Source organism: Leptinotarsa decemlineata, unplaced genomic scaffold (assembly GCF_025532065.1).
Source record: "Leptinotarsa decemlineata unplaced genomic scaffold, Ldec_3_MD MMD2_tig00001064_RagTag_RagTag, whole genome shotgun sequence".
Lineage (NCBI taxonomy): Eukaryota > Metazoa > Arthropoda > Insecta > Coleoptera > Chrysomelidae > Leptinotarsa > Leptinotarsa decemlineata.
This window is the reverse complement of record NW_027412558.1, coordinates 5322169-5347407: the sequence shown is the minus strand read 5'-3', so window position 1 is coordinate 5347407 and position 25239 is coordinate 5322169. Positions and strand designations below refer to the sequence as shown.

At 32.7% G+C, this 25239-nt stretch overlaps 4 protein-coding genes across 5 annotated transcripts in view; 2 read left to right on the top strand and 2 right to left on the bottom strand.

The window, feature by feature from the left end:
• Positions 1 to 321: 321 nt before the first annotated feature.
• On the bottom strand, positions 322 to 8811 carry l(3)80Fg (dnaJ homolog subfamily C member 16 l(3)80Fg). The gene is made up of 11 exons (XM_023162032.2): positions 8511 to 8811; positions 8197 to 8457; positions 7605 to 7885; positions 7367 to 7547; positions 7125 to 7311; positions 6450 to 6660; positions 6177 to 6370; positions 5940 to 6112; positions 5649 to 5885; positions 3579 to 3780; positions 322 to 3035 (listed from the first exon to the last, which is right to left on the bottom strand). Exons 1-11 carry the CDS (start codon positions 8672 to 8674, stop codon positions 2823 to 2825), a joined length of 2304 nt encoding a protein of 767 aa, XP_023017800.2. The 5' UTR covers positions 8675 to 8811; the 3' UTR covers positions 322 to 2822.
• Positions 8812 to 9631: 820 nt separating this feature from the next.
• On the top strand, positions 9632 to 11497 carry LOC111506824 (protein anon-73B1). The gene is made up of 2 exons (XM_023162031.2): positions 9632 to 9888; positions 9941 to 11497. Exons 1-2 carry the CDS (start codon positions 9736 to 9738, stop codon positions 10040 to 10042), a joined length of 255 nt encoding a protein of 84 aa, XP_023017799.1. The 5' UTR covers positions 9632 to 9735; the 3' UTR covers positions 10043 to 11497.
• A 759-nt stretch (positions 11498 to 12256) lies between these two features.
• Positions 12257 to 15209, bottom strand: Vps24 (Vacuolar protein sorting 24). The gene is made up of 4 exons (XM_023162030.2): positions 15051 to 15209; positions 14930 to 14990; positions 14695 to 14874; positions 12257 to 13839 (listed from the first exon to the last, which is right to left on the bottom strand). Exons 1-4 carry the CDS (start codon positions 15093 to 15095, stop codon positions 13463 to 13465), a joined length of 663 nt encoding a protein of 220 aa, XP_023017798.1. The 5' UTR covers positions 15096 to 15209; the 3' UTR covers positions 12257 to 13462.
• An 801-nt stretch (positions 15210 to 16010) lies between these two features.
• Positions 16011 to 25239, top strand: part of Keap1 (kelch like ECH associated protein 1) — a 36622-nt gene continuing 27393 nt past the window's right edge. The window contains exon 1 of one of the 2 annotated variants that reach the window (XM_023162028.2): positions 16011 to 16243. The gene's annotated coding sequence lies outside the window, so the exon portion shown is untranslated. Of the gene's footprint in view, positions 16244 to 24728; positions 24750 to 25239 lie in introns of those variants that run through there. The other variant, XM_074175556.1, reaches the window with a different exon arrangement.

The following is a 25239-nucleotide window of genomic DNA, read 5'->3' as shown; positions in this document are numbered from 1 at the left end:
TTAATTTATTTACCCTTTCCTCAGAAGTAGATCAAAATGTCATCTTGCATAGTGATCTTACTAAATCTCTGCAATTGTTCAAAAGTTTATGGTGTGCATCAAAAGCATTCTTTTAGTCTAACAAAGCATCTAATACCTTAACTCTGTACTAGTATTTTTTCACCAAGATATTTAAACAATCTGGAGAGCAGACTGGTAAATTCAAAATTGGTCTTTAATTTGTCATTCGATATCTTTTTTGATTATCATTTGCTTTATGCAAAACTTCAAATGTTAACTCATCGTTCCTTAATATTTTGAAAGGAATTGAAAAAAAAACACTTGTATCAAAAGAATTATATATTACGAATCGTTTAGCAAAATGGCACTGCAGCCGAACTAAAAAGAGTCCTACCTAACTCGATTTTCTATTACAAAAAATAATAAAAACAAAATCACAAGAATATTAACCGAATCAGATCATTTTGTACTAAACATGTGACACAAACACTGAATATATTTACAAGAATTAAAACAAATTTTTGTACACAATAATTGTACCAGAACAAGTCACCACTCAAAACACTCAGGAATTCAATACAAATGCTGACTAGATCTGAATTTATAACACTATATATTCAATAAGTTAAGCACACAAAATAATGATTGCTAAAAGATGTTGTTCATTTAAAATTGCTTCTACCCCTATTAAGTGTAGTTTTTGATACCTCGTCTAGCTAACAATCCACTTGAAAACTTTCCAATATGAAAGTGAAACTATTCATACAAAGTCTATTCTCTATTAGTTTATAAGATTATATAAATAGTATTTGACTAGAATAAAATGAAATTATCGCTGAATATTCATCAGCCATATTTATAAGATGATGTATAAAAAGATTTATCATTATCCTGAAGGAAGAATGCTCATCTCACTTGAATTGCTAAGCTGTGAAAAACTTGTAGAAGAGCTCTGTCGCTGCTGGCAAAAGGGTCATAGCATATGTTCTTGATTCGTCCCAGAAACCGCTCAAGAACAGAACACTCCCAAATTATATTTATTTTCAAAACTCTTCAACCGTAGATCTGATGATGACGTGACTGAAACTTTTTCAGATCGCCCTTTACTACACTAAATCTACAAAAGTCCACAAAACTTATTCTTTCAAGGTATTGTTACTGAACACAAAAAGGAACAAGCCTCATCATTTCAATTATGGCACTCATTTTTCAAGAAAATCATTCCTACAAAAACCAATGGGGAGTTATGATTATTTTCAAGATCTTGTCATTAACATTGAAAAAAATCATTCAGAAATACACTAGTTATCGCCTGAAGATGATTGCAGATAGTAACAACCGAAATGTCATGAAGTAGCTTGTAGTAGTAGCTTATTATTTATTTTTTCATCATTATTTCGTTCAACTTACAAAATTTATTAACACTCCGTTTATTGTTTATCTCGTTTATTAATTCATATCCATGTCAGGTCACAATAATTTGTTTTCTTCAGAAGTTAGCATTCTCATATTTTACACATGTTGATTGTCATGTGAACTGACATGTGGTCCACGTAACTAGTTTGCCATAAAGCCCTGTGACCTTGCATATGGCTCTCATCGCTCAATATGGGTTTAGGCACTCAGTGCATATATTTCATTGTAGCTTATAGATTGTGTGTGTGTGTATTTCGAAAGGTTTCCGTGGTCAGCAATCAATCTGAAGTCCGAGTTGAACCGCCTCAGAATTTTTGGCTGTTCGACGATCCGGCTTCGCCATTTTCAAGAAACTATGACTACATGGAGGTCTCAATCTGCATACTCCTCAGGTAGTAACACAATTTAGGAGTTTTGTGACTTGATGGACGGTCAACAAAACTAGGGAGTAGGAAGTGTAGGGGGGGTAGCTTATTGAAAATGGCTTCAAAGTCGAAGCCGACACGTCGAACTACTAATAACACCAGAAGCGGATCAAGCCGCAATATGTAGAATATGAGAGTAACCTTCTGACCCATATGGTTCACTCGCGCCACAGGTCTCGAGAGCCTACTGTTGAGTCTCAAATTCAAAGCGTTTTTGGAGAAGGGAAAGAAATAAGTAAAATCAAATTTTTGTGACATTGAAATTAGACAATTACAAAGTAGCCATCTAGTGAAATGTAGGGACCTGACTGGCAAAATACAACCGTTTCATTTGGATGGTTAACGTATCAAATTCAATACTCATTGTTTATTTTTTATGATTTAATCCTTTTTTTAACCGAATCGTTTGAATATGTTAGTTCTGGTATTTAATATGAACATTGGATTAATTTTTTTTCAAATATGTTCAAATGTTTATAGATGAGTTTCAAACTTTCAGCATTGCTTACACTGCTTACACAGCATATTATAAAATATTTAGAATGTGAAGGACTTTCTGAAAATACAAAGCAGCTGTACTAATAACAATGATAACTTTTATCTATATGTCACTTCTTTCACCTTCACAGCAAAAACTAGAATTTGTAATTTAAATTGATAACAAACCAAAATTGAGCAGCAATTAATAATCAGTTCAGCACTAAATCTAAAGTTTCATAACAAAAAGTCCAACAATTTTGGACAATAACACCCCTCACAAAGGCATTGTAAACAATATTTCCATACAACAGGGACTTGAACAGAAACAATAGGAAACCAAAATTTCTTATCAACCAATCTTTGGCAAATGCAAAGAGCACTGAAAAATACTGGAAGGCTTGGTTTTTTTGCCTGTTTCAAACATTAAATGAAACTCAATTTTATATCGCAACCAATAAAATGGTTTGTTAACGAAAACCAAAAGCTTTACCGACAGCTTTTTTATTTAATAGGAAACTCCGGCCAATAATTGATGTGGAAACGCTGTGTAGAACCTTCAAAAAGACGGTCCAACCAATTGGAAAATCCGTCCAGTAAACTTCCTTGGAGTATAACCTCATCTTCTGAGTCGGAAGTATCAGAATTTTGAAATCCGATGAAGGCTCCTCCTTCGCAGTCTATTTCTTTAGGTACACTACTCACAACTTTTGCTCCCTAAAAAAAAATTGACAATTTAAAACTTCAATCAACTCAGATAAAGAATAATGAAATGTGTTCCTCGGGGTTCACTCTTTGGACCTGTCACAACCACCACTTCATGGCAAGCCATGAAAGCAAAAGATTTACAGTCGATGGTGAGTGATGATATGAAGGGAACAGAAAATTGTGCAACTAGCACCAATATTAAGAACACAAAGTTGGTTGCTATGTGATTTAGTGTATTTGATCTCGCTCTAGATAAGAATATAATAGAAACCAAAATTAGATGAACATATCCTGACACTCAATAAAAATTTCTTTCAGTCTGTTGCTCTATAATAAATATTAATGTGAAGTGAGACTGTCCGCAGAATAAATTGTAAACAATGTATCACTGAATCTCATTTGAGGTGAAGTTATTTCTTGGTGTGTACACAATAAAAAACTTTTTCACACTACATTAGTTCAAGTTCAATAAACCCCTTTCACAATACACTTCTGATCGATTGAATTGAACCTGCAAAAAGTTCAATCATTAATATAAGCTTCTATTCATACCTTTTTCTTTTTTCTCTCTGTGTGTTTGGCGTGGAACACACAAAAATATTTCCTGTGTCCGTTCAGAGACAACACTGTACCCACACAATTTCGAGGGTTGATATTCAATTCCGTTTCTTCTGGTAAAGACAGCTGCAATAGCTCCTTGTACCATTTAAGGCCCCTTTCAATGTACATGTAGGAAAACATCAATGTCTTATTTCTGAAAAAAAAAAGATATGAATATTTTTGTGAAAACCTTCAAGATATTGAGACAAATAAGAGAAATGAGGTGATTTCATTCAGAAATATTATCCTCTACACAGTCGAAAGCCAAAACTTTGCCATTTGTTATAAACATTTATATTGTAATCTTCCAACTCAAGTGGATTTGATGAAATATCATATAACCTACTAAAAAAATCGTATGCAGGCTTATGTGAACCATTGGCTTTTCTCATCAATCTTTGTTATTCTGAAGGAATTTTCCCAGAATGCTTGATGTTAGCTGTGGTTCTGCCATTATACAAAAAAGGTGATTTTGATGACTTTTCCAATTATAGAGCCATCAGTTTATTGTCAAGTCTCTCTAAACTCATTGAAATGGATATCACTAATCAACTCTCATCATTCCTGTGAAGTCAGAGACTGTTATCCAGAAATCAACATGGATTCGTTAAAATAATGAGCACAGAATCTGCTCTGTGTGATTCTCAAAATGTATTGTAGACAATCTTGATAAGGGAAAATATGCTCTCGGTCTTTTCATTGACTTTTCAAGAGCTTTCGACTTAGTCAATCATATGCTTTTATGTAGTAAGTTAGAATCGTATGGAGTTAGGGGATACCGCTAAAATTATTTGAATCATATTTAAATGGCAGAAGTCAGGTTGTTAGACTGAATGGAGTTCTGAGTAGTTACTGTGAAATAAATCGAGGTGTACCTCAAGGATCTGTATTTAGACCTTTATTGTTCAATATATTTGTAAATGATATAATCCGTCTAATGGAAAGAAACCACGATATAAAAATAGTGTGTTATGCAGACGATACCAATTTACTGATTTTTGAAAAAAACATAGACATACTACTGAGTAAAACTGAGAAGATTTATGAAGATATCATTCGTTGATCTGAAAAGAATTGTCTGTTACTGAATCACAACAAAACAGTCACAGTATTTTTTGGGCGCTCCAAACAAAGATCACCTGTGTTATTCAAAAATACAGAAAAACAAATGACTTGTAGTGATGAGGTGAAACTTTTGGGAGTAATTTTCGACAAACATATGCAATGGGCAAGTCATATAGAACTATTGTTTAATAAACTGAGAAGTAGTTGCTACAGCATAAAGTATATGAAAGACCACTGCAGCAAAAATGTCTTGCTTACGCTGTACTTTGCACATTTCCACTCCCACATGAAGTATGGTATACTGAATTGGGAAACAGTGCCGGTATGAATCGGATCTTCATTCTTCAAAAACACGCAATTCGAATTATGGAAAGTATTGATACGAGAACCAGTTGTTGTCAATACTTTATAACTCTTGGTGTATCAACAGTTTACAGTTTATATATACTGTAAGCTTGCACTTATATCTATAAGAATAAAAATAAATTTGCAATAGATAACAGTCATTGCTATAACACCCGTCATAGAAATCTCTTGCAGCCTAATTTTATCGCACATCTCTGTATCAAACAAATTTTATTGTATTGGTTGTAAGCTCTATAATATTCTTGATGATCATATAAAATCATCCCCCAATGTTCACATTTTTAAATCAAGACTGAAAAAGATCCTATTTAGTAAGTGTTGTTCTTCCATAGACGATTTCTTTTTATGATAATAATTTTTAATTTTTAAACTATATAATTGATTTTTTTTATATACATGTATATGTAAATTTGTATTGTTGACATGTCCTTGCTCAATGTAATGATGTAACTAAAATATTGACGTTTTTAATCATTTATGTAACCTTTGTGCATTCAAATAAAGGAATATTATTAGTATTATTATATCTAAGGTTGCTAAAAATAAATTCTCTCAGATAATGGAGCAGAATATAAACTATTATTTACTTACTTTCTATACGGCCATACAGCTCTATGAAAAGGTGGCATCAACTGCTCCCTAGACTGCATGTCCAAAACAAGAATAATGGTGCGACATCCAGGCTTCAGTAATCGCACTAAGGCATTGTAGGTCTCAGATCGCAACTCATGCAAACGCAACTCAGGCTGGTAGTTCGAATTCGTGCTTTCATTATTGTTGTTGCCCGTTTTGGCTTTCTGTCTTTGAATATTTTCTTCCTCTATACGACTGAAAAGGAAACGGACATCGGTTCAAAGAAACATCGAAGATAATAACACTTACACTAAGTACGCCATGAAATATCCTATTGCTAGTATGAAAAGTATTGTTCCCAAAATGGAGACGACAGCAAGGATCTGCTCCTTACCCAGGCCCTCGTAGGTTGTCTCCATGAATTGCACAAAACGTACAAACAATTTCTCAATCATGCCCTTCGCATGTTCATCAAATAAATCCTAAAATATATAATCAATATGACTGAATTGAAAGATTAACTTCAACATCGTGCAACAAATTTACCTTAACAAATGCTTCATTTGTAAGCACCTCGTTAGATCTCAACAAACGAATTAATGTTTTCTCCAAAGATAAAGTAGTGTCGCTTAAATTTGTTTCCATCTCCCACCTTCCAGGGATCCACTCATATTTCACATGAGAGGTGTCTTTCCTCCATAGAATAACAATTCTCAATAAAGGTTGTATTATTTCTCCTTCTGGAAATCAGTGAAACATATATATTCTAAATGCTATTACAAAAACTGAAATATGTTTTTTGAATATTTCAGACCTTACCTGGAACTAGTGAATTTACAAACTCCGACTGTGCGTCTTGATATATATACGAGAACCGAACTTTTTCAGAATTGAATGGCGCTTGCTTTGCATAAGATCTGAAAGATTGTCTGTAGACATCATGACTTCGAGACGAAGAGGTCACTAAGACCACGCAAAGCTTCTTTCTAGGTCTATTCCATTCACTGGGACATAAGGCTTCTAAAACGGCCTGAAATAAAATATTCAAGTTTTAATTATTTTATTTATCTAAGGACAAAGCCAAATATGGAACTTTCCCTAATGAGGTTAATGAAAGATAATATTAAATTTTCTAACAATTTTGTGATAGTTTTCCATCATCACAGAACATTCATATTTTCCTTTAAATGAATTATAGCTTCTTAAACTTTAAAAGACTTGAGGAGTCTATGCGACATAAGAGTCCATTTTCTATAAGTGAAACTAAAAACAAAACACAGTCTGTGGGATTCTCAACATCGGTGGCATTTTAAACATCCACCAGATGCGATAAAAGAAATAATAATTTAAATTTTATGGAGTATTTTTGCGGAGGAACCATTATAAAAAATGGGTCAACATCTAAGGGATTCAAATGATGATCAAAATTACAATCAAAATAATGCAGGGGAGAAATAATACACACAAGTATGAAGCAATTTCAATTGATCTTACCTGAGATGAAAGTCTTGGAAGTGCCAAATATTGATTGGATGAGATGATATGGTTCAATGTTGATGTTGGGATTTCTTTCATCGAAACACTAGCCATTGGGTAGGATGTATTTTCGTTAAACAGCAGAACTGTGTCCATGTCTTGTGGTACTTGAAACCTATCTCGAATTTCTTGAGATTCTACAAAACTAGAGGAAAACGTTTTCAATATTGTTGTCCAAACATTAAAAAAGTTTAATTTACCCAAAAGCTAGTCTTTGCCGAAAATGGTAGGCAGTGACCAAATATCTCAATCTCATGGTACTCCTCGGTTCAAATATCAACCCTCTCACTCTGTTATCCCCCCAGCCATTAAGAAAACTGTCAACATCATCTTTGTTGACTTTTGGAAGCATTTTATACGGCATTTTATTCCTTATGAACTCTAGAATAGTAGTAGAACCAATTACAAAATGAGAGAAGCTACCTTAGAAAAACTCACCAATTATTTTTTGAATACTAGTTATAGTCTCCTTATAAACGAATACATCACCGTCTAATAGAAGGACCAAACAAGGTAATGTATGAATGCTAAGTCTTCTACCTAATTTTGGTTCTCTGCCTGAATGAACAGTCACAAAGTTTATTCCTAAAGGTTCCAGATTATCAACTAATTTACGGCAGTACGGAGCAGTCTGTACGCACTGAAAACACCAATCGGTGTAAAAAAACACGAGATGCGGAATTTTCTGACTCTTTGGAACAACAATTTTGTCATATTGTCTGAAAAAGGATATGAAACTTAATTTGTAGTTAAGTATAGGTGATTGCCAAAGTAGTTGGATTTCACGTGTCCAAGACACAGTATGATTTTATATAGGTAAATGCATTTAAAACTTTCAGAAGTAAGCATTCATTCCATAAAAATAACATTTTGAATAGTTGATAGAATAGTGAATAGTTGTTTACTGTTCTATAATATAAAACATACAAAATAATATATTTTTTGAGACAATTTTTCAATGTTTGTCATATTTCATTTCCCATTACTAACAACTATTTTAACAATCACCCACAGGTATTTTATTATTTACCTTGTTGTTATGGATAACTTATGGAAAAATGTAATGTCATTTTCTTGAAAATTGAAATAGGCTCCGTGCTGTGAAAAAAGATCTTCAAAGGGATGGCTTGTTTGGAAAGAAGGGTGATCCGGCCTTCTATAAAAATCATCTTCAGTAATGCCCTTATCATCATACCGCTTTCTTCGGTCAGGATCCGAGAGTAGTTCGTATGCTAATTTGATTTCTACAAACCGCTCTTCAGCAGCAGGGTCATTAGATTTATCGGGATGCCTGAAATATTTGAAGTCATTGCCAGCATTATAAATAAAAAGAATGTAGCTAACCATTCTTTGACCAATTGTTTGTATGCCTTTCTGATTTCTTTTTGAGAAGCCCTTCTATGAACCCCAAGTATTTGGTAGGGGTTACCTAATTCTGCCAAAACACCCCACAACAAATAGAATATAAGGCAACCTTGACAAAACCAAAGTTGGGACTCCCATCTCATTTTTCACCCTACACACATACACAATTATTTATTTCTACCTAAATGTGCCTAATTAACAATTTAAGAAATATAACAAAATTCCAAGAACTATTGATTAATAGATAAAAATGTGTCAGTTCGATCACTTGTCACTTGTCGAATCTAGGTCACAGAACACCATTACTCCCAGGTTTTATTGTTTTATGTTTTTTGTTAATGACAGACAGCCACAGGACATAAAAATCCAGTGACATGATGCATGTTTCTTTTTTTCACCGATATGAATTCAAATTAGGAAAACATTGACTTGACCTATTCACAGTACATAGTGAATATTTATAATAGTATAAAGTTTTGGATATTTTGGCAAATTTACTAATTTCTTCTCCATATTCAATCAATTTCAAAAAAGATTCTTGATATCAGGATAGTGAAAACTACGAGATATACAGTACATTGTTTTCAAGCCTTCATCACTCGATCCGATAGTGCATCATTACAAACAAATATATTTAATATATACTGCAAGTTTCAATCAAGAATTCAATAATCAAATAATAAAAGTCCAAGTATGAACTCGCCTGAGGGAGCTATTGTATGGTGAAACACGTGTTGCAGTTTTGTGAACTATACAGTGAAAAATCCCGTCATGAAGTGTTACTCGAATACGTTAAGGATTTCCATCAAGTATCGGTCAATTCTATCACATATTCACCAAAAATCATTATATATGTTTTGTATTTGATAAAATAAGTATGAAATTGTTGTCAAAATACCTGAAAAATACATCATATATTATATTTCTGGTGAAATCATCAATACGATTCTTAAAAGAAGATATATAATGTACGTAACAAAAGTGTTCATGAATAAAAGAAACATTGATAACGAATTTTGTTTGAACATGCATAGTATGACAGTTCATGACAAAAGATTGTTTCTAGACATTATTTAATTTGATAGTTCTGCCATGCAACGTTTTGTGTCCTGTGTCAAATTTTCAAAATATGCTTATTTATTGATTTTTACTAGAACCAAGAGTGAATATAGATATATTAAGTTTTGTCAACAATTTCAACAAAATGAACGCTGCAATCAACATTGGTGTTGAAGACATGACAGCAACGATTGTTCGCTATGGATTATATTTGGGAGCTATCTTCCAGATCGTCTGTCTAGCAGCTTGTATATTCATGCCTGATTCTCCAGAAGACAACAGTTCTTGGGGATCCAGAGTGGGTTGTTGATTATTTTCATAAATTATAATAAAACCAATTTTCTTTTCAGGTTGATAGTGATGATGAAAGTTCTGAGCAGAGTACTCCGCAAAATACTCCCAGAAGACCATATCATAGGACCAGGAAGCAAGAAAAGAAAAAAAGACGTTGAAAGAATTCGAAATATTTTTCAAAAAATGTTATCAGTATCTATGTTTGATCTCCTCAAAAAGTCAATTCAGTCCCACTTTTTGATTGGATCAAAAATGTGGATGCAAATGTAATCAGTGCTAGTGAGATTAGTGAACAGTATTTATTTTCTCTGTGATGAGCAAAATATTACAAAAAACGGTATTGCCATGTGTTTTTTGGCCTTGCTGTTTTCAACATGTTCATAACTTTCTTACATTTTAAGTAATCAGGCTAGGATGAAGGTCACAAAAACAAGATTAGATAACATACCTGGACTAGCCAATTTTGACAAAGAAAAACATTTTTTTTTAGAGAAAATCAAATCTATCTCAATGAATAAGAAGCAAATGCAGTAGATTAAATATGGTTTATGTTATGTTATCTCGATAGCTTCCCTGCATAATCTTTTCTATGTTGTGCTGTAGTAGTCAGTAAAACTTACCCAAATGTCATACAGTAACACTTATTCTTTAATATATGCTTATCCAAATTTCTGTGTATGTCCTAGAAAGCAGTTTGCCAGTATATTCTTGTCTCCTTTTCTTTACTGATTTTATGTATGGTTCTAATATCCATTCTTATGGAAGTATGGATATGGAGCGTTTTGGCTTTCTGATTCTAAAGTAAGGAAGAATGAAAATAATAACATTGAAAACTCTTTATAAAAATATGCAGGTCATACACACAATTTTTCTCATTTGAGGGAAACATTAATTCAATGTTCAAATGAGAGTATTTGTACGAAAGGACTTTTTCCTTAAGTGCAATTCAGTGTTCATGTGAAAGTAAGTAGTTGTTTGGACATAGTTTTTTCTTTCAGTTTGAATCTGAAAGAAATTTCCGAGTATGATTTTCATAAAGAGTATTTATTGTAGCCATTTTTTTTTCTGCCTGTCTTTGAGAGTTTCACACATTTTTTGTTGAAAGATGGGGAAATAGAAAACCAAAAGGCTTTTTTCCCATACTCATGTATATTTTTTTTATTTCAGGCTTGAAAAATGATTTATATAAATCTTCTAAGTAAACGTACTATTCTCTCTGCGACCCTTGTCAATAATGGCAGAAAGGAGATAATTTCATCATTTATAAATTGAGTATAATTAAAGAAAACAGTATTTCGAAGGCTGGAAAATGTATCTACCTTAGGTATATATTCAGCGATATTATAGAACTATGAAATTATCTCCTGGTATTAACTTTCAACACTAACTAGAGTGTGAACGACTGGTTCTATTACTTCAATGGTCTTATTTAAGTAAAATGGTTTCATAGGTAGTTATGCCCGTAATGATTTTTCAACTCTTAAGAATTACATTTCTTCAGTCTCTAATTCAATTACGCCCCAATTAATCTCAAATTGAATAATTAGTTTAAATCAAATATTTAAGCAACATTGTAGATACTCATTCAAGAATAAAGAATATCCAATTCAGAATATCCACAATTCATTTTCCTTTCAGCGAAACTTATTTGAAACGTAAAAAAATGGTTTCACAATATTTATTAATATATTTCCAAATCTATTCAAATTGCAGAATATGAAATATCCCATATTAGAATGGTGATAGGTTTTTTGAAACTCGGACTATTTTTCAAGAAACTTGAATAAAAATCTACCATAAGTGTTGATGTGTACATATCTGTATTTGTTTTTTCATATTTTGTTACGTTGAGTGAAAAAAAAAATTGAACTTCTCGAATAAAAATTAATTCTCATTACTGCTATTGTTAAGTAGACAAGCAGACAGGAAACAAACGTTTTGTGTTGTCTCGAAAATTTGGTTGTTGTTTTTTATTTACTTTTTCAAATGTATCTAATAATATGTCTAATGGTTTTTAAAATAGTAATATTGACACGAAAAAACTACTTTTCGAGCCCTGAAGAAGAATTTAATTAAATTAGAAACGTCGGTAAGAAAGCATTGATTCTGTTACGGAACCACCCTTTCTTCAGATGTGGTAAATATACTCATTTATTATTATTAATATATTGTATGATTCACTCAACGAGACTCCTTAGAGTCTCAATTTGACTATGTAATATTGTTATTTGACTAATTGGTTTATTATATTCAAAAATCATACTCTTATCTAATGAAATTGAATTACCTAAATTACTCAAGTGCGAATATTGTACTTTTTCTCTCTCTTATAACTAGTTTTAGGTTGAGTGAAAACAGAAATACATTTAGGATTTCTTTGAATAATTTTTATTGAAAGCTTGAAATACAATACCTTTTGTAAGTAAATATATTAAAGCATTAAAACAGCCATGTTTAATACAATTCTATGAAACTAAGTACAACTTCACATTTTACACGATTTTTACAAAAATAGTGATTTGCACACTACCAAAAGAAAAATAATATGCAAAAAACAGCTTAGGTGGATGAATAACAAAATTAGATTAGTGAAAAAAAATATATGGTACATCTGATATAACACCCCTGACTCGACTTAGCTGCTTTATAACTTTTTGTATGAACAGGATAATGAAAATTTCTTCTTTTATCATGTTTGTGATTTTTATTCAATTAAAAATCATCTCGAGATTGTCACAAATTTACCACCAACTTCAATGACAACCTAGGCACGAATATTTATTTTGTTGCCCACCTATGTGTAGATATTTCATTTGTGAGTTGAAGTTTATTATTTGTGATTGTAACCAGTCATATATATGTATATAATAAACCCAGAATTACATTTGTAATTCATTTTTTGAATATTTTGACATCAGCCTGATGATAGTTAGGATCAAACATATTGTATATTAGCTTATGCTGAATAAAGGAATTTGAATAATAAATAGGTATATAAAATTTTCATTGTAAAAAGTGATTTTTTTTTTCACACAGGTTACTGATCACAATAGAAAGTCATTAAAATTATGTGTCATTAAAATTCTACGCTATATAGCGATTTTATGAAATGCATGCTATGCTGGACATTGCTGTTCTTTGCTCTACTTTTTTATATAAACTAACAACAAATGAAACTTCATTTTGAATATTTTATTAATAAATACAATCGAAAATAAATATAACATTCTTATTAAAAATATATTACCTAACGTTTCTTCAAAATTTGAAACAGCTGTCTCACAATATATATCTAAATAAAAAATTGCTCTCCAAATTAATGTTTAAAATGATGAAATGAAGCCGCTATATAATTGAATGTTTCTTGTCATAGTATCAGTTATATCTGCCTGCAGTTACGATATTTGCAATTGTTCAGTAAGGTGATATTTTCTATTATAAATTAGTAACAAACTACTCAACAAAAATAATTTGAGTAAAAATATATTCCAAAAAACGTGTTCCAAAGTTACTTTTACTTCACAGCAAAAATGGGAATACTCATTATGGTTCAGCAGTGAAAAAAAATCGAGCTTTCTCTACGACTTGAGGGCGGCCAACCTACTCTGCATCTCCTCTAATTCATTTTCATCCTCTCCCTCTGCTTCTCCCACAGCAGGTTTGGACTTTTCTCTGTCTGCAGGTTCTGTAGGAGGTAAGGGCGCTTCTCCAATCTTTCCTTCTGTTATTTCAAATAGCACCTTGTCAATTTCGGACTGCGCAGCTTCTTCCATTTCCTCGCTATCTTCCATCTCATCCATAGTTTCGTCCAGCATTTCTTCAATAATACCCGCTTTCATCATTTCTTTTGACATCTCCTGCATTGTTTGGGCCACCTCAGGAACTCTGATGAGTCTTTGCATCGCCGTCATGACTTCAGTTGACTTTTGTAGAGATCCGGCAACTCTCAATGTTGCTAAAAAATGATGAGTATATTTCATCAATTGGACTGGCATTTAATATTATTATTATTTTGCTACAATCTTCAATAATATTTTGTGATCATCAGAGCATATGTTTATTTTCTTTTTGTTAGACGAGATGGACTCCTAATTTGTCCATAAAAAAATATCCTAAATAATCAATTATTTCAGAAAATGGATCATATATAATTTTTCTATCTTAGTTTATGTTGTTGACGTTTATACTGTCTATTTTTGAGTTTTACTTACTGTCTGAAAGCAACAGGTGACATACCCTGTTTTCCTGATAGTCATATAAATTTGACAATACTCCATTCATTTCTGTTTTGTTATTGCAATACTGTAAAAAAACCAAAGAAAAAGTACCTAGCAAAAGTCATTTTTTTCAAAAATTAATATGATGTAGTTTGTTTGGAAAAAATTGAATATTTTGTATGGAAAAATAGGAGTAGCAAGTGAATAGAGGCCCGCAGTATGTGGTCATGAAAAGGAAGTATAATTTTGCAAGTTTTTATTACTAAAAGCCAGTTCTAGAAATAGTTGATTTTTGACGTTTGGGTGGCCATATCTCCAAAAGTAGACCACAGCGCCAAATTTTGATTTTAGATTCATGATCAACTGACAAATATATGTATGTCTGATTAAACATTTCTATAGTGTGAACTGTTGAAAAGGAAGGATATTTACCAAAATCAACAATTTTGAAGTTTTGGCAGCTCCTTAGCTTCTACTCAAATCAAATCATTTGAAGAGACTTGTAGTTGATAGCCTCCTCAGAAGGAGATTATCATTCTGTAACTACCGCTAGAAATATCAGAGTAATTTTTGATTTGGTTGAATCAACTAACCTAACTGGTTTTTCATCTGTAGCATAACCGAGTTCATATGCGCCTTAGAAGTATAAATTTTATTGATAGCTTTGCGGGCTCGCAGGATTTCTTTTGCCAAGATGAGGCAGGTATCTCGATCATTTTTCTGTGCAGCTTCTTTGAGTGAACGCTTGACTTTTTCCTCCTCTCTCTGGATCGCTATAACGATAATTAAATTCGAAATGATTATGATCTCAATAATGAATACACCTACATCTAATTTGTCTTTCTAACTGGTATCCCTCTTTTCTGAGTTTGTGGTTCCATTCTGTCACCTGAAAATTTCAATATGTTCAAAATGTTGATTCTAGGAGAAAATTTACAATAAATGTTACCATATCTTTTGGATTCCTCTCCGGTGTTTTTCCAAAAAGACCCATATTTAAAAGATGATTATTTTCTGAAGTAAAACTTTATTTTTATTTGACAACTGGATTAGAATTTGACGTAATAATAAAAATAGTTACGCCTTCATCTTCTTGACGTATGTCACTTAGTAGTTCGAATACCATAGAATTCAATCAACTGACACAGAACACCAATACCGTTGTGGTGCAAAACATAAACAATTCGAATTGAACGGGTTATATTTTTAGGAGTGATTAATTTTTGGGAAAGAAAGTTTTTGGCTTTCTACTACTCCATCTTGATACAAAAAAAGGATGAGGGAATCTTCCAAAGAAAGGAAGGAAAGAATCAATTTGAAAATAAGTAACTCTATTATACATGGATGTGTAGATCATGCAAAGAAGTATTTTCATTCCACAACGAATATTTGAAATACAAACTGAGTAGAAAAAAGTATCTTCTGCATAATTCAGTGCTCATATAGAAGTATTTGTTCCGAAAGAATTTTTTTCTCTCGTGTAATTCAATGTTTATATGAAAGGAGCTGTTTTAGGAGGACTTTCTTTTGTGTCTGAAAGTTACTTCTTCACATGATCTACACATCAATGTATAGAGTTACTTATTTTCAAGTTGATTACTTCCTTCCTTTCTTTGGAAGATTCCCTCATCCTTTTTTTGTATCAAGATGGAGTAGTAGAAAGCCACAAACTTTCTTTCCCATAAACAATTCATAATCGCACAATCACAACTGAATCTCAATTTTTTTCAGGAAAGAGATAATTTTGCGATTTATTGTTTGCCTATCAAATATTATGATTCTAATCGTTCCACGACTGGTTCCGCTCGTTCCGTCATTTAAGTAAACTTTCTAACATGTAAACATTCAGAGACACCTTTAAAAAGAATGAATATTTATGCAACTCACAATACACTCATTTGCACGTTTAGTTGACGAATTCAGTACACCCCAACGAACAAATTGCGTAATTGTGGGTAAATCATTTGGGAGCCATATGATGGGAAGTGAAAATATCAACAAAACCATCATAAGTTATAAAGCTGTATCTCATGTGCGATATAGTAGTACAGTGACTGTGCTCGAAAAAAATGCCAAAAAATTAATTTGTGACTCTAAACTGCGTTACAAGTGTAGTGAAATTTAGAAAAACGTTAATAACGGGTGAGTTCCAAAAAATTTTGTGGTTATCTGTTGAAGTCAATCAACAATTTGCATGTCTTTCATTTCCCGCTGATATATACGACCTACTTTTCAAAGGTTTTGATACAACATGGTGAATGTTCTTACATTCACATTAAAAACAAAAAATGTGCAATCAATTTGTTCAGGTAGGGTATGGATGAATTGCTATATTGCTATGTAATGCACCATCATCACAGATAAAATGCTTACTCATAAATTACATTATCAAATTGCACTGCGATCACTAATGTTGAAATTGAAATGCATGTTAAGATACATGCATAAAAAAGAAAAAACTTGCTCTCAATTCAAACACACCTATTCATGCCTAATTATTTAAATACAATAATAGTATTCCATCTCTTTCACACCCTCTACCTTATGTTCAAAAAAAATGTGGATAGGCTCCCGGTGCCCGTGACTTATTTCAGGGCCTAGTCCCGCTTTCACATTGCTTGTCTTAAATATACAAGGTGTATCATAATACAAGAATTTAATTTTAGTTGGTGATTATTTGTCATTTTTTGAAAAACAGTTTCATCTAGGAAGTTGATTTCAGCTTTTCCTTTCAATGTTAATTTTATTACCATTTGGTCAATTTGAGAGTATTTATTACATTTTTAGAGTTATGGCTTGGGAACAAAGAATTACTTTTTTTTCTGTAAAATTATTATTATATCATTTGAAAATGTCACAATTGCAAAAAGCATTTTATAAAGTGTTTTTCATCATAAATATCAACGAACAACGTTACTTCTAAACAATCCACTTGCGACTGCAATCAACAAAAATTAGTTACATAATCGACGTGAGGATTTTTAAGGATTTACAAAAACGATTTTTCAACAAAACTTTGACACTCTGTTTCTTGCGAAACAAGCAATTCTTTTCTTCATAAAATATGGCAAAGAACCCCCTTCTGTTACTGTGAAAATTTATTTTTGTTTACAATTCAAAAATAGATAATAGGTAAAAACTAAACATAATAAAAGGCTTTGTTTCGTCAAATATGTGATTTCGGATATTGAAGGGTATTTTTTTCCGTCACTCACCACATTCTTCAGTTTGTTTCAAATTTGTTCTCACATTATTGCATTAAGGTTTAGGACAAATATAAGTGAAGGAATCGCAATTGTTTATTTGCTAAGTAACTGTTGTATCATCAACAAACAGTATGCTAGTTTACAAGGTTAGGTTAGATTAGGTTAGGTTGTAATATACAGTGCGAACGTAAAAATGCCCTCTCCCCTCCTTTTTTTTATGACAAAACACTACAGGAAAATTCTTAAGGTGCTCTGTCTGAAAGTAGCGATTCATATTGGATTCGAATCGCCCTTTGAAAAATAGTATCAAAAATCACTAACGTTGGTGATTTTTACGTAAATTTTATATTTTTTCATCCGCACTGTATGAATACACCGGTCGTGAAAAAACTATCGGTCCTTGTTCAGTATTTCAAATTGATCATCGTATCAATCCTCAATGCATTCAAAGCAATACACCGGTTTATTTACCTTTTGCATGATAAGGCAAATATTTGATATTTTCCATACCACTGTATGAATCTGTAAACATCTTGGAAGAAATTTTGCCTACTCATTCTCGGTTAATAATGAATATATTTTAAATCAATATATTACGAAATTGTTTGTTATATTTCCGTAGTTGTCGTTAAAAGTGATTACTTAGTTATTTATTGAGAACTGAGGAATAGTAAAGATATTTATTCATAATGCATTTTTCTCATAATGTAATAATTCCTCATATAATTGATGCTTATAAAATCGTTGGAACACATTCTTATGTTTATTAGAATAGTTAGAATTCTCGAATCATGTCACGGAAGTTCCATTAATAGATACATGATAGCCCAGTCAAAATGCTTATACATGATGCTTCAGCCAAAATCTCGATGAAAGTAAAAGTTCGACTGATTTATTTTTAATAAAATAGCAAAAAATTTCAGTAATATATCTAGAGAGAGAGAAAAAGAGAGAGAGAGAGCAGAAATCAATATTCATAGAAAAAAATTACAAAATCCTTAATAATTCCTATGAAATATTGAAATATTTTTTGCTGCAGAAAAAATCACAGAAATTTTTACTTCCAAATGATGAAGTATGCAAACGTTAAAGTATTTTTGTAAGGTAAGTACTTGTGATGAGTATATTTGGAGAAATTACTTTATGGTAATTTTTTTTTGACTTTGTACATCTTCATCATTAAATAAAAAGTGTTATCGACTACGAAGCTAATGAGGTGATAAGACAAGGTGTTTTGTAACAAAACTACAAAGTGCTTCATTTGGGATGATTGTTTTACTGTTAACTAATGCAATAATTTTGTTTAATTTGACATTACTAAAATTATTAATGAACATGATTTTGCGGTTGAGTTGGGTAACATGATCAATTTTTTCTTTAAAAAAAAACCAATTGTTAGTTTGCCGACGTTTCGAATTTAATCAAATTCTTCTTCAGGGCTCTGTAACGATGAATTTTCCTAAACATACCTTCCACAAAACTCATACGTTTATTATCGTTTAAATTTCACAAGGAATAATGAGTTCTTAATTAAATTACTCACCAAAAAGTAGTGTCTTCGTGTTGACAATATTACTATTTCAAAATCCATCAGACATAAGATACATATAAAAGATAAATAAATAAAAAACATTGCAACAACTAAATTTCCGAAACAACACCAAAACGAAACGACATGAAACAAACGAATGGTTTCATCAGTATCACAGATACTGATGAGATGGTGTCTGTTTTTTAATCAATGACAGAAAGAAAAAGAATGAAGAAGGGTAAATTATTCAGGTATTTTACGTATAAAATTTAAATATTCAGTATTAAGGCCATCGACATCGACAAATATGGTTGAACAACTAGAATAGTTGGATGATCAAAAATGTGTCCATATTCTTTTATGTTCAACGAGGGCTGTGAGGTTTATATTTAGTTTCTCAGAGTCTCTCATGTGTTCTGACACTCGTGTTTGAAGATACCGTCCGGTTTGACCACCATATCATTTGTGACAGCTTCCACAGTTCAATTTGTACACTATATTGGATTGTATTTCCTGTGGTGTTTTGTTTTAGGAAAAAATGCTTTCCAACTGTATTCTCATTTGAAAAGGCCACTTTAATGTGTTTGGTACTGAATAGAATTCCAAGTTTATCAGATAAATGTTCTACAATTGGAAATTTGTGATTATTGGGTTCCACCCCTGTATTTTGGGAAGAGAAACTTCTTTCTTTAATTATTTTTCTAATAAGGGCTCTAGGAAAATCATTCTTCACTAGGTAATTCTCAATTAATTGGAGATTTTTGTTATGGAATTCAGAATTGGAAATGGCAGTTGACAATGATCGGCTGCACTGTTCAAAAGCCACACTACATCCCCCTCCTTGAAACTCACCAGCATCGACTTTTTGTCGAATCTTATCTTCATCCTGCCCCTGAAAAGCTCTAATTTGGATCTGGCAAATCTGTGGACAATTTCCAGTCCCTCCCTCAGCTCATTCATATGCTCTTGAGATTCATCGGATGGGCTGTGCAACCTGTTGCGTCATGTTGGGAGCTCCGCTATGCCAATAGAAAGAGGGGAACCAACTTATCCCACTTCTGACACCAAATGTTACGTTTGTACAATCAAACTCAACTTGATTCCACTACTACACTGCCAATGCAATACACAAACTTTAACTGAATTCAGACTAATACTCACATAGATGATATTTTTTCATTTAATTTATTTTATAATATAATATAGTTCATCAGAAAAAAAATATATTCACAAATTTTTCATTAATAGTTTTCGTGCGCCGAAGAGTGGCTATTTTTAGGCTGATCATTTATTAATGTATTATTTATAAAAAAAATCATGGCGTGTTCTTTTGGATTTTCCATACTGTTTTAAATGTCTTTTCGGCTTTGAGGCGCGGGACCCTTTGCACCGCGAGACCGTGGGCGGTGGGCCACATCGCCCACGCCTTAGGCCGCCTCTGCACTGCGATACAAAATTTGCTACATAATGATGACTTGCACTTTCGGTTCGCTCTTATTAATTTTAAATGACTCGACAAATAATAATATATTTTTATGAAGGGGAATGTACCTTCAGGGGAAAAACGTGTTAATGAACTAAAGCGTCTCTGAAAGAAAAACACCGTTCAGTATAATTCAGTAAATTTGGCCAATATTGTGATTCTCAGGAGTTTCTTCCAGTTGACATGCGAAACCTTTCATTGTTCATATAACGTAATTTACAATTTTTATCCGGAATTACTTTGAACAAACTCAAATAATATAATAATATATGGTATTTATTCAAGATCCAAATACAAATACAAATGAGAAGTGCAAATTGAAAGTTCAAATAAATAACGAGATGCTCGATAAGTAAGTGAATACTTGTTTCGAGATACAAATTTGGTGTGAATGGGCGTATACATACATACATTGAAGTAGTTAAACAAAAACATAGAATGAATAACATATAAAGGTATTCGACTATGAACATATTCAATCGTAAATGTAATTAAACATGTAGAGTTATTATAATTTGTCATAATAAAATAAAATAAAAAAACAAACACTATCATACAAACAATCCAAGATTATTTAGCTTTCAACCAGTTCTGTTTAATATATCAATCGTTTGTATTCCTGCTTGATAAGAGTGAGACATAGGTATTTGAAATGGTGTTCAATTTTCATTTTCTTTAAAATAAAAATATGAAAACAAATAGTATAATACAGTAACACAATTTTCAACTTAGCGAATATCAAACTTTTAAACAGTTCAGTTCAATATACAGGGTGTAACTGAATAAGTGTAAAAAATTCAAGGAGGTGATTCCTCATCGAAAAAAAGATAGGATCTTTTATATAAACAAATTTCATTGGAGCATCCCTTGTTGAGATACAGCCCCTTAAAGGGGGTACATAAAATTTGTATAACAATTTTTTTCACAAGCACTGAAAAAGTTACAATATTGAAATTAACCTGACGTTTTGTACTACCAAAAAGACACTAAGCCAGAAATTCATTTGGTTTACCCCATGGTTGTAAGGGGTGGAAAACGCAACCTCTAAAATTTATTTCCAATGTAACTTTTTGTCTTATTATTTGTTTACCATTTAAAAATTCATTTCCGATAGCCTGTTTCATTCTAAACAAAAAATGTCTCTTGGTTTTTTTGTCTAAAATAAACCAGTTCGCAGCAAAACATTATTTTACGAACAACTACAGAGATACATAACTTTCACTAAAAAGCTGGTTTGAAGGATGTCTGTTATTTTTTGATAACATTATTCTCAGAAATATTTTTTGAATGGTTTCCAGAGGTTTAAGATGCGTTCTAAGTGCGTCGCCCCATCCCAAAATACCATATCTCAAATGACTTTCTACCAAGGCGTGGTACAAGGTTTTCAGCTGGTCATATTTCAGTATTTTTTTCAAATATTTGAATCTATATAGTATTTGTCTGTAGTTTTTTGATAATATACGTGATATAGTGATTCCACCAGGTCCAAACAGAACTGGCTGGTATCCCAATCGCCACAAAAGAAATAACCAAGAAAGGAATTTCTGGCAAAAACATAACAATCTGCACTGATAGCAGACAAGCACTATTAGCCTTGAACAGATAGCGTGTTACATCAGGGCTAGTACTAGAGTGCCACCAAGATTTAGCCAAAGCCTCGGTAGATAATAACATTATCCTGAGGTGGGTTAAAGGGCACGACAGGAGTAAAGGTAATCGCATTGCCGACTCTTTAGCCAAGGAAGCGGCTGGACTAAGAATTTTAGGACCAAGTGGCACCCACGGCCTGATGACTTCGACAATTGCGGAACTAGTCAAATGTTACACCCATGCTCAATCCTTAAAGAGATGGAATGGAATCAAAGGATGTGATCTTGCCAGGATCACCTTGGGCGACCTTGGGAAGCTGGCGCCGAAGAAATATATGGCGATGACCAGGAAAAATCTACGCCTAACAGTAGGATTTCTGACTGGCCACTGTTAGCTAAGGAAACACCTACATAATATGGGGCTAGTGGACACACCTCCATGTAGGATGTGTGAACAGGAAGATGAGACTCTCAGGCATGTCCTGTGAGAGTGCCCAGAGTTATCGTCAATAAGAGAATGTGTGTTCGGCGAGTCGTGGCCTGCACCTGTCGATATAAAGGAGATGTCTCCCAGCGACCTGTCCACCTTTCTGGAAAGGACAGGATGGACGATGATCTAGGAGGACAACTCCTCGGGATGATGTACAATGGGTCACATGTGGCCTAAGTGCGTGGGCTTACACTCACCCTCCCTACTCTACAGATACAGAGAGGAGAGATGGTGATTCCACTTCAAATGACAATCAAAGAAGACGCCCAAATATTTGATTTGTTCTACTGGTTGAATTTTGATGGGTAGACCTTGAATGTTGACCTCTAAATTGTTAAAGGGAATGTGTTTTGATTTGTTGCACGTGAATGTCATGTAATTCGTTTTTTCTAAATTTACTGTAAGGAGTTTGTGTTCTAACCAGGTTTCATTACTACTAAAGCCTTTTTCTACTTTTTCCATAAGAGAAATCCAGCTCTCGTCTTCATATAATATGGCTGTGTCATCAGCAAATCCTATAATATTCTCACCACTCTCTAGCGCAAATAAACCATTTATATATATATATATATATATATATATATATATATATATATATATATATATATATATATATTTTAAAAAGAATAGGACCTAGAACGGTTCCTTGTGGTACACCATATTCGGAATTTTCTTCGGTACTCAGTATGTTGTCAATTCTTACTACTTGCTTTCTCTTTGAGAGATAACTTTCGCATAATTTCAGTGAATTTCCTCGGACGCCAATGTCTTCTAGAGAATGCAAGAGTAAGGGATGGCTTACAGTGTCGAAAGCTTTCGACATATCTATGAATAGGCATAGGCATGCTTTATTCTCACTAACAGCACTGTTAATTTTTTTGGTTAGTTCATGAATTGCGTCTTCTGTGGAAGCCAAATTGGTGATTAGAAATAATACGGTATTTTTCAAGATAGGATATCAATCTGTTTTTTAATAACTTTTCGAAAAGTTTGGACAGGTGAGTTATTAATGATACAGGTCTATAGTTGTCGACCTTAGATTTATCGGCTTTTTTGTGTATACGTATGACAACAGAGTTTTTGAAGGCGGTTGGCCATAGACAAATTTCAGTACAAGAATTGAATTTATACGCGAGTGGTTCGACTATTTGGGAAATTATTGCTTTGAGCGTTTCTGATTTGATACTATCTAATCCGACAGATTTTTTATTTTTCAATTCTTTCATGAGGTATGTTAATTCTTGCATTCGTTGGAGATATGATCATAGATATGGGAATTGATGTACGTTTCAATTTATACTTTGGATCACGAATAATTTTGTCAGCGAGCGTCTTACCCATCTTAGCAAATTTAGAATTAAATTCATTTGAAATGTCATGTTTATCTTTTATTATTTCGTCTGCATCATTTTTCAATGATTAAATTTTGAGTTTCTTTTTTTTTCTGAGCCAGTTAATTGTTTTACTACGCCCCAAAGTTTTTGCTGTCTGCAGAATCAATACCTATTTGCAGCTTGTAATAATCATATTTGGTTTTTTGTATTAAAGACGTTAGTTTATTTCTATATCTGTTGTATTGTGTCCTGATTTATATTGTTATAATTGTTATATTGTTTTTATTCCTATTCATATTTGTCCCGTGCTGAATTCTCAAATTCTTAACTCGTACTTCTTTGAAGGCTAGGGAAAAAAAATTGAAATGTATACAGGGTGTAACAAAAAGGTAAGTCATAAATTGAACCACATATTCGGGGTTCGAAAATCACTCGATTGGATATAACTCACCTTAATAAATTGAATCCCTAAATCCCCCAAACTTGTCTATATGTTACAATTAAATTATTATTATGACACCATTGTTTTAATACATCGTTTTTGATTTTTTTTACCTCTTAGCACTTTTTTGAAATGCAGGCTCTTTTTCGTTTTTTAACTAGTTTTTCAATGATTTTTGCGATGGTTGGTATGAGAGATATAGGGCGGAAATTAGAGGGATTTCTATACAGAGTGTTCACAACCTGTCTCACAATTGGACAGAGCCTCTATGGTCCATTGAACACAGCAACAGCCAAAATGTGAATTGTCAACCTCAATTGTGTCAATTGCACAATGAACTACCAGAAAATAGCTCTGAAAAAAATGTATTAAAAAATTGCGCGGAAAAAGTATGAAGCAAAGTGGAATAATGTGTAGAGGTGACTTAGTGAATAAAATCATGTGCATCCCATCATTTTTTGTTGCAGAAAAAAGGTAGAATGTGACGTTCATTCAGTTTTTGAAAAGCCATAATTTCGAAATGAAGGTAGAGCGCCACGTTTTTTCAGAACCATGACTTGCTCATCATTTCACGTAAGTACAAACATTTTTTCAAAAGCATCTGCCGGCAACATTTCGAATATTCACCCTTCACTCCACACTGCACTGACTGTTAGGGGTCATTTTTAGCCTAGCATGGACTCCCTGTGTTGGAACATCCACCTTCCTGACCAGATGTAGCACCTCGTGACTTTTTTATGCTTCATGAAGTGAAGGAAACATTGGACGAAATCATGTTTCATACACTGGAAGCTAGCTGTAAAAGAAAAAAAAGACAAAAAGTATTAACATGCTTTCAGAAAATGACTGTATTGAATAGTGGGAAATTTGAATGGAAAAGTGCAGGGATACTGGCGGAGAGTATGTTGAAGGGGACGTAGTTTAATTTGTGAAGGAAAAAAAATAAAAAGAGGAACATAAATCATGTTATTTTCTAGTCAAACCTGGTGATTTCAAAGTAACACCCTGTAATGTTTATCCAATAAAACATTCGAAGTACTCAGTTATAATCCTATTCAGATCA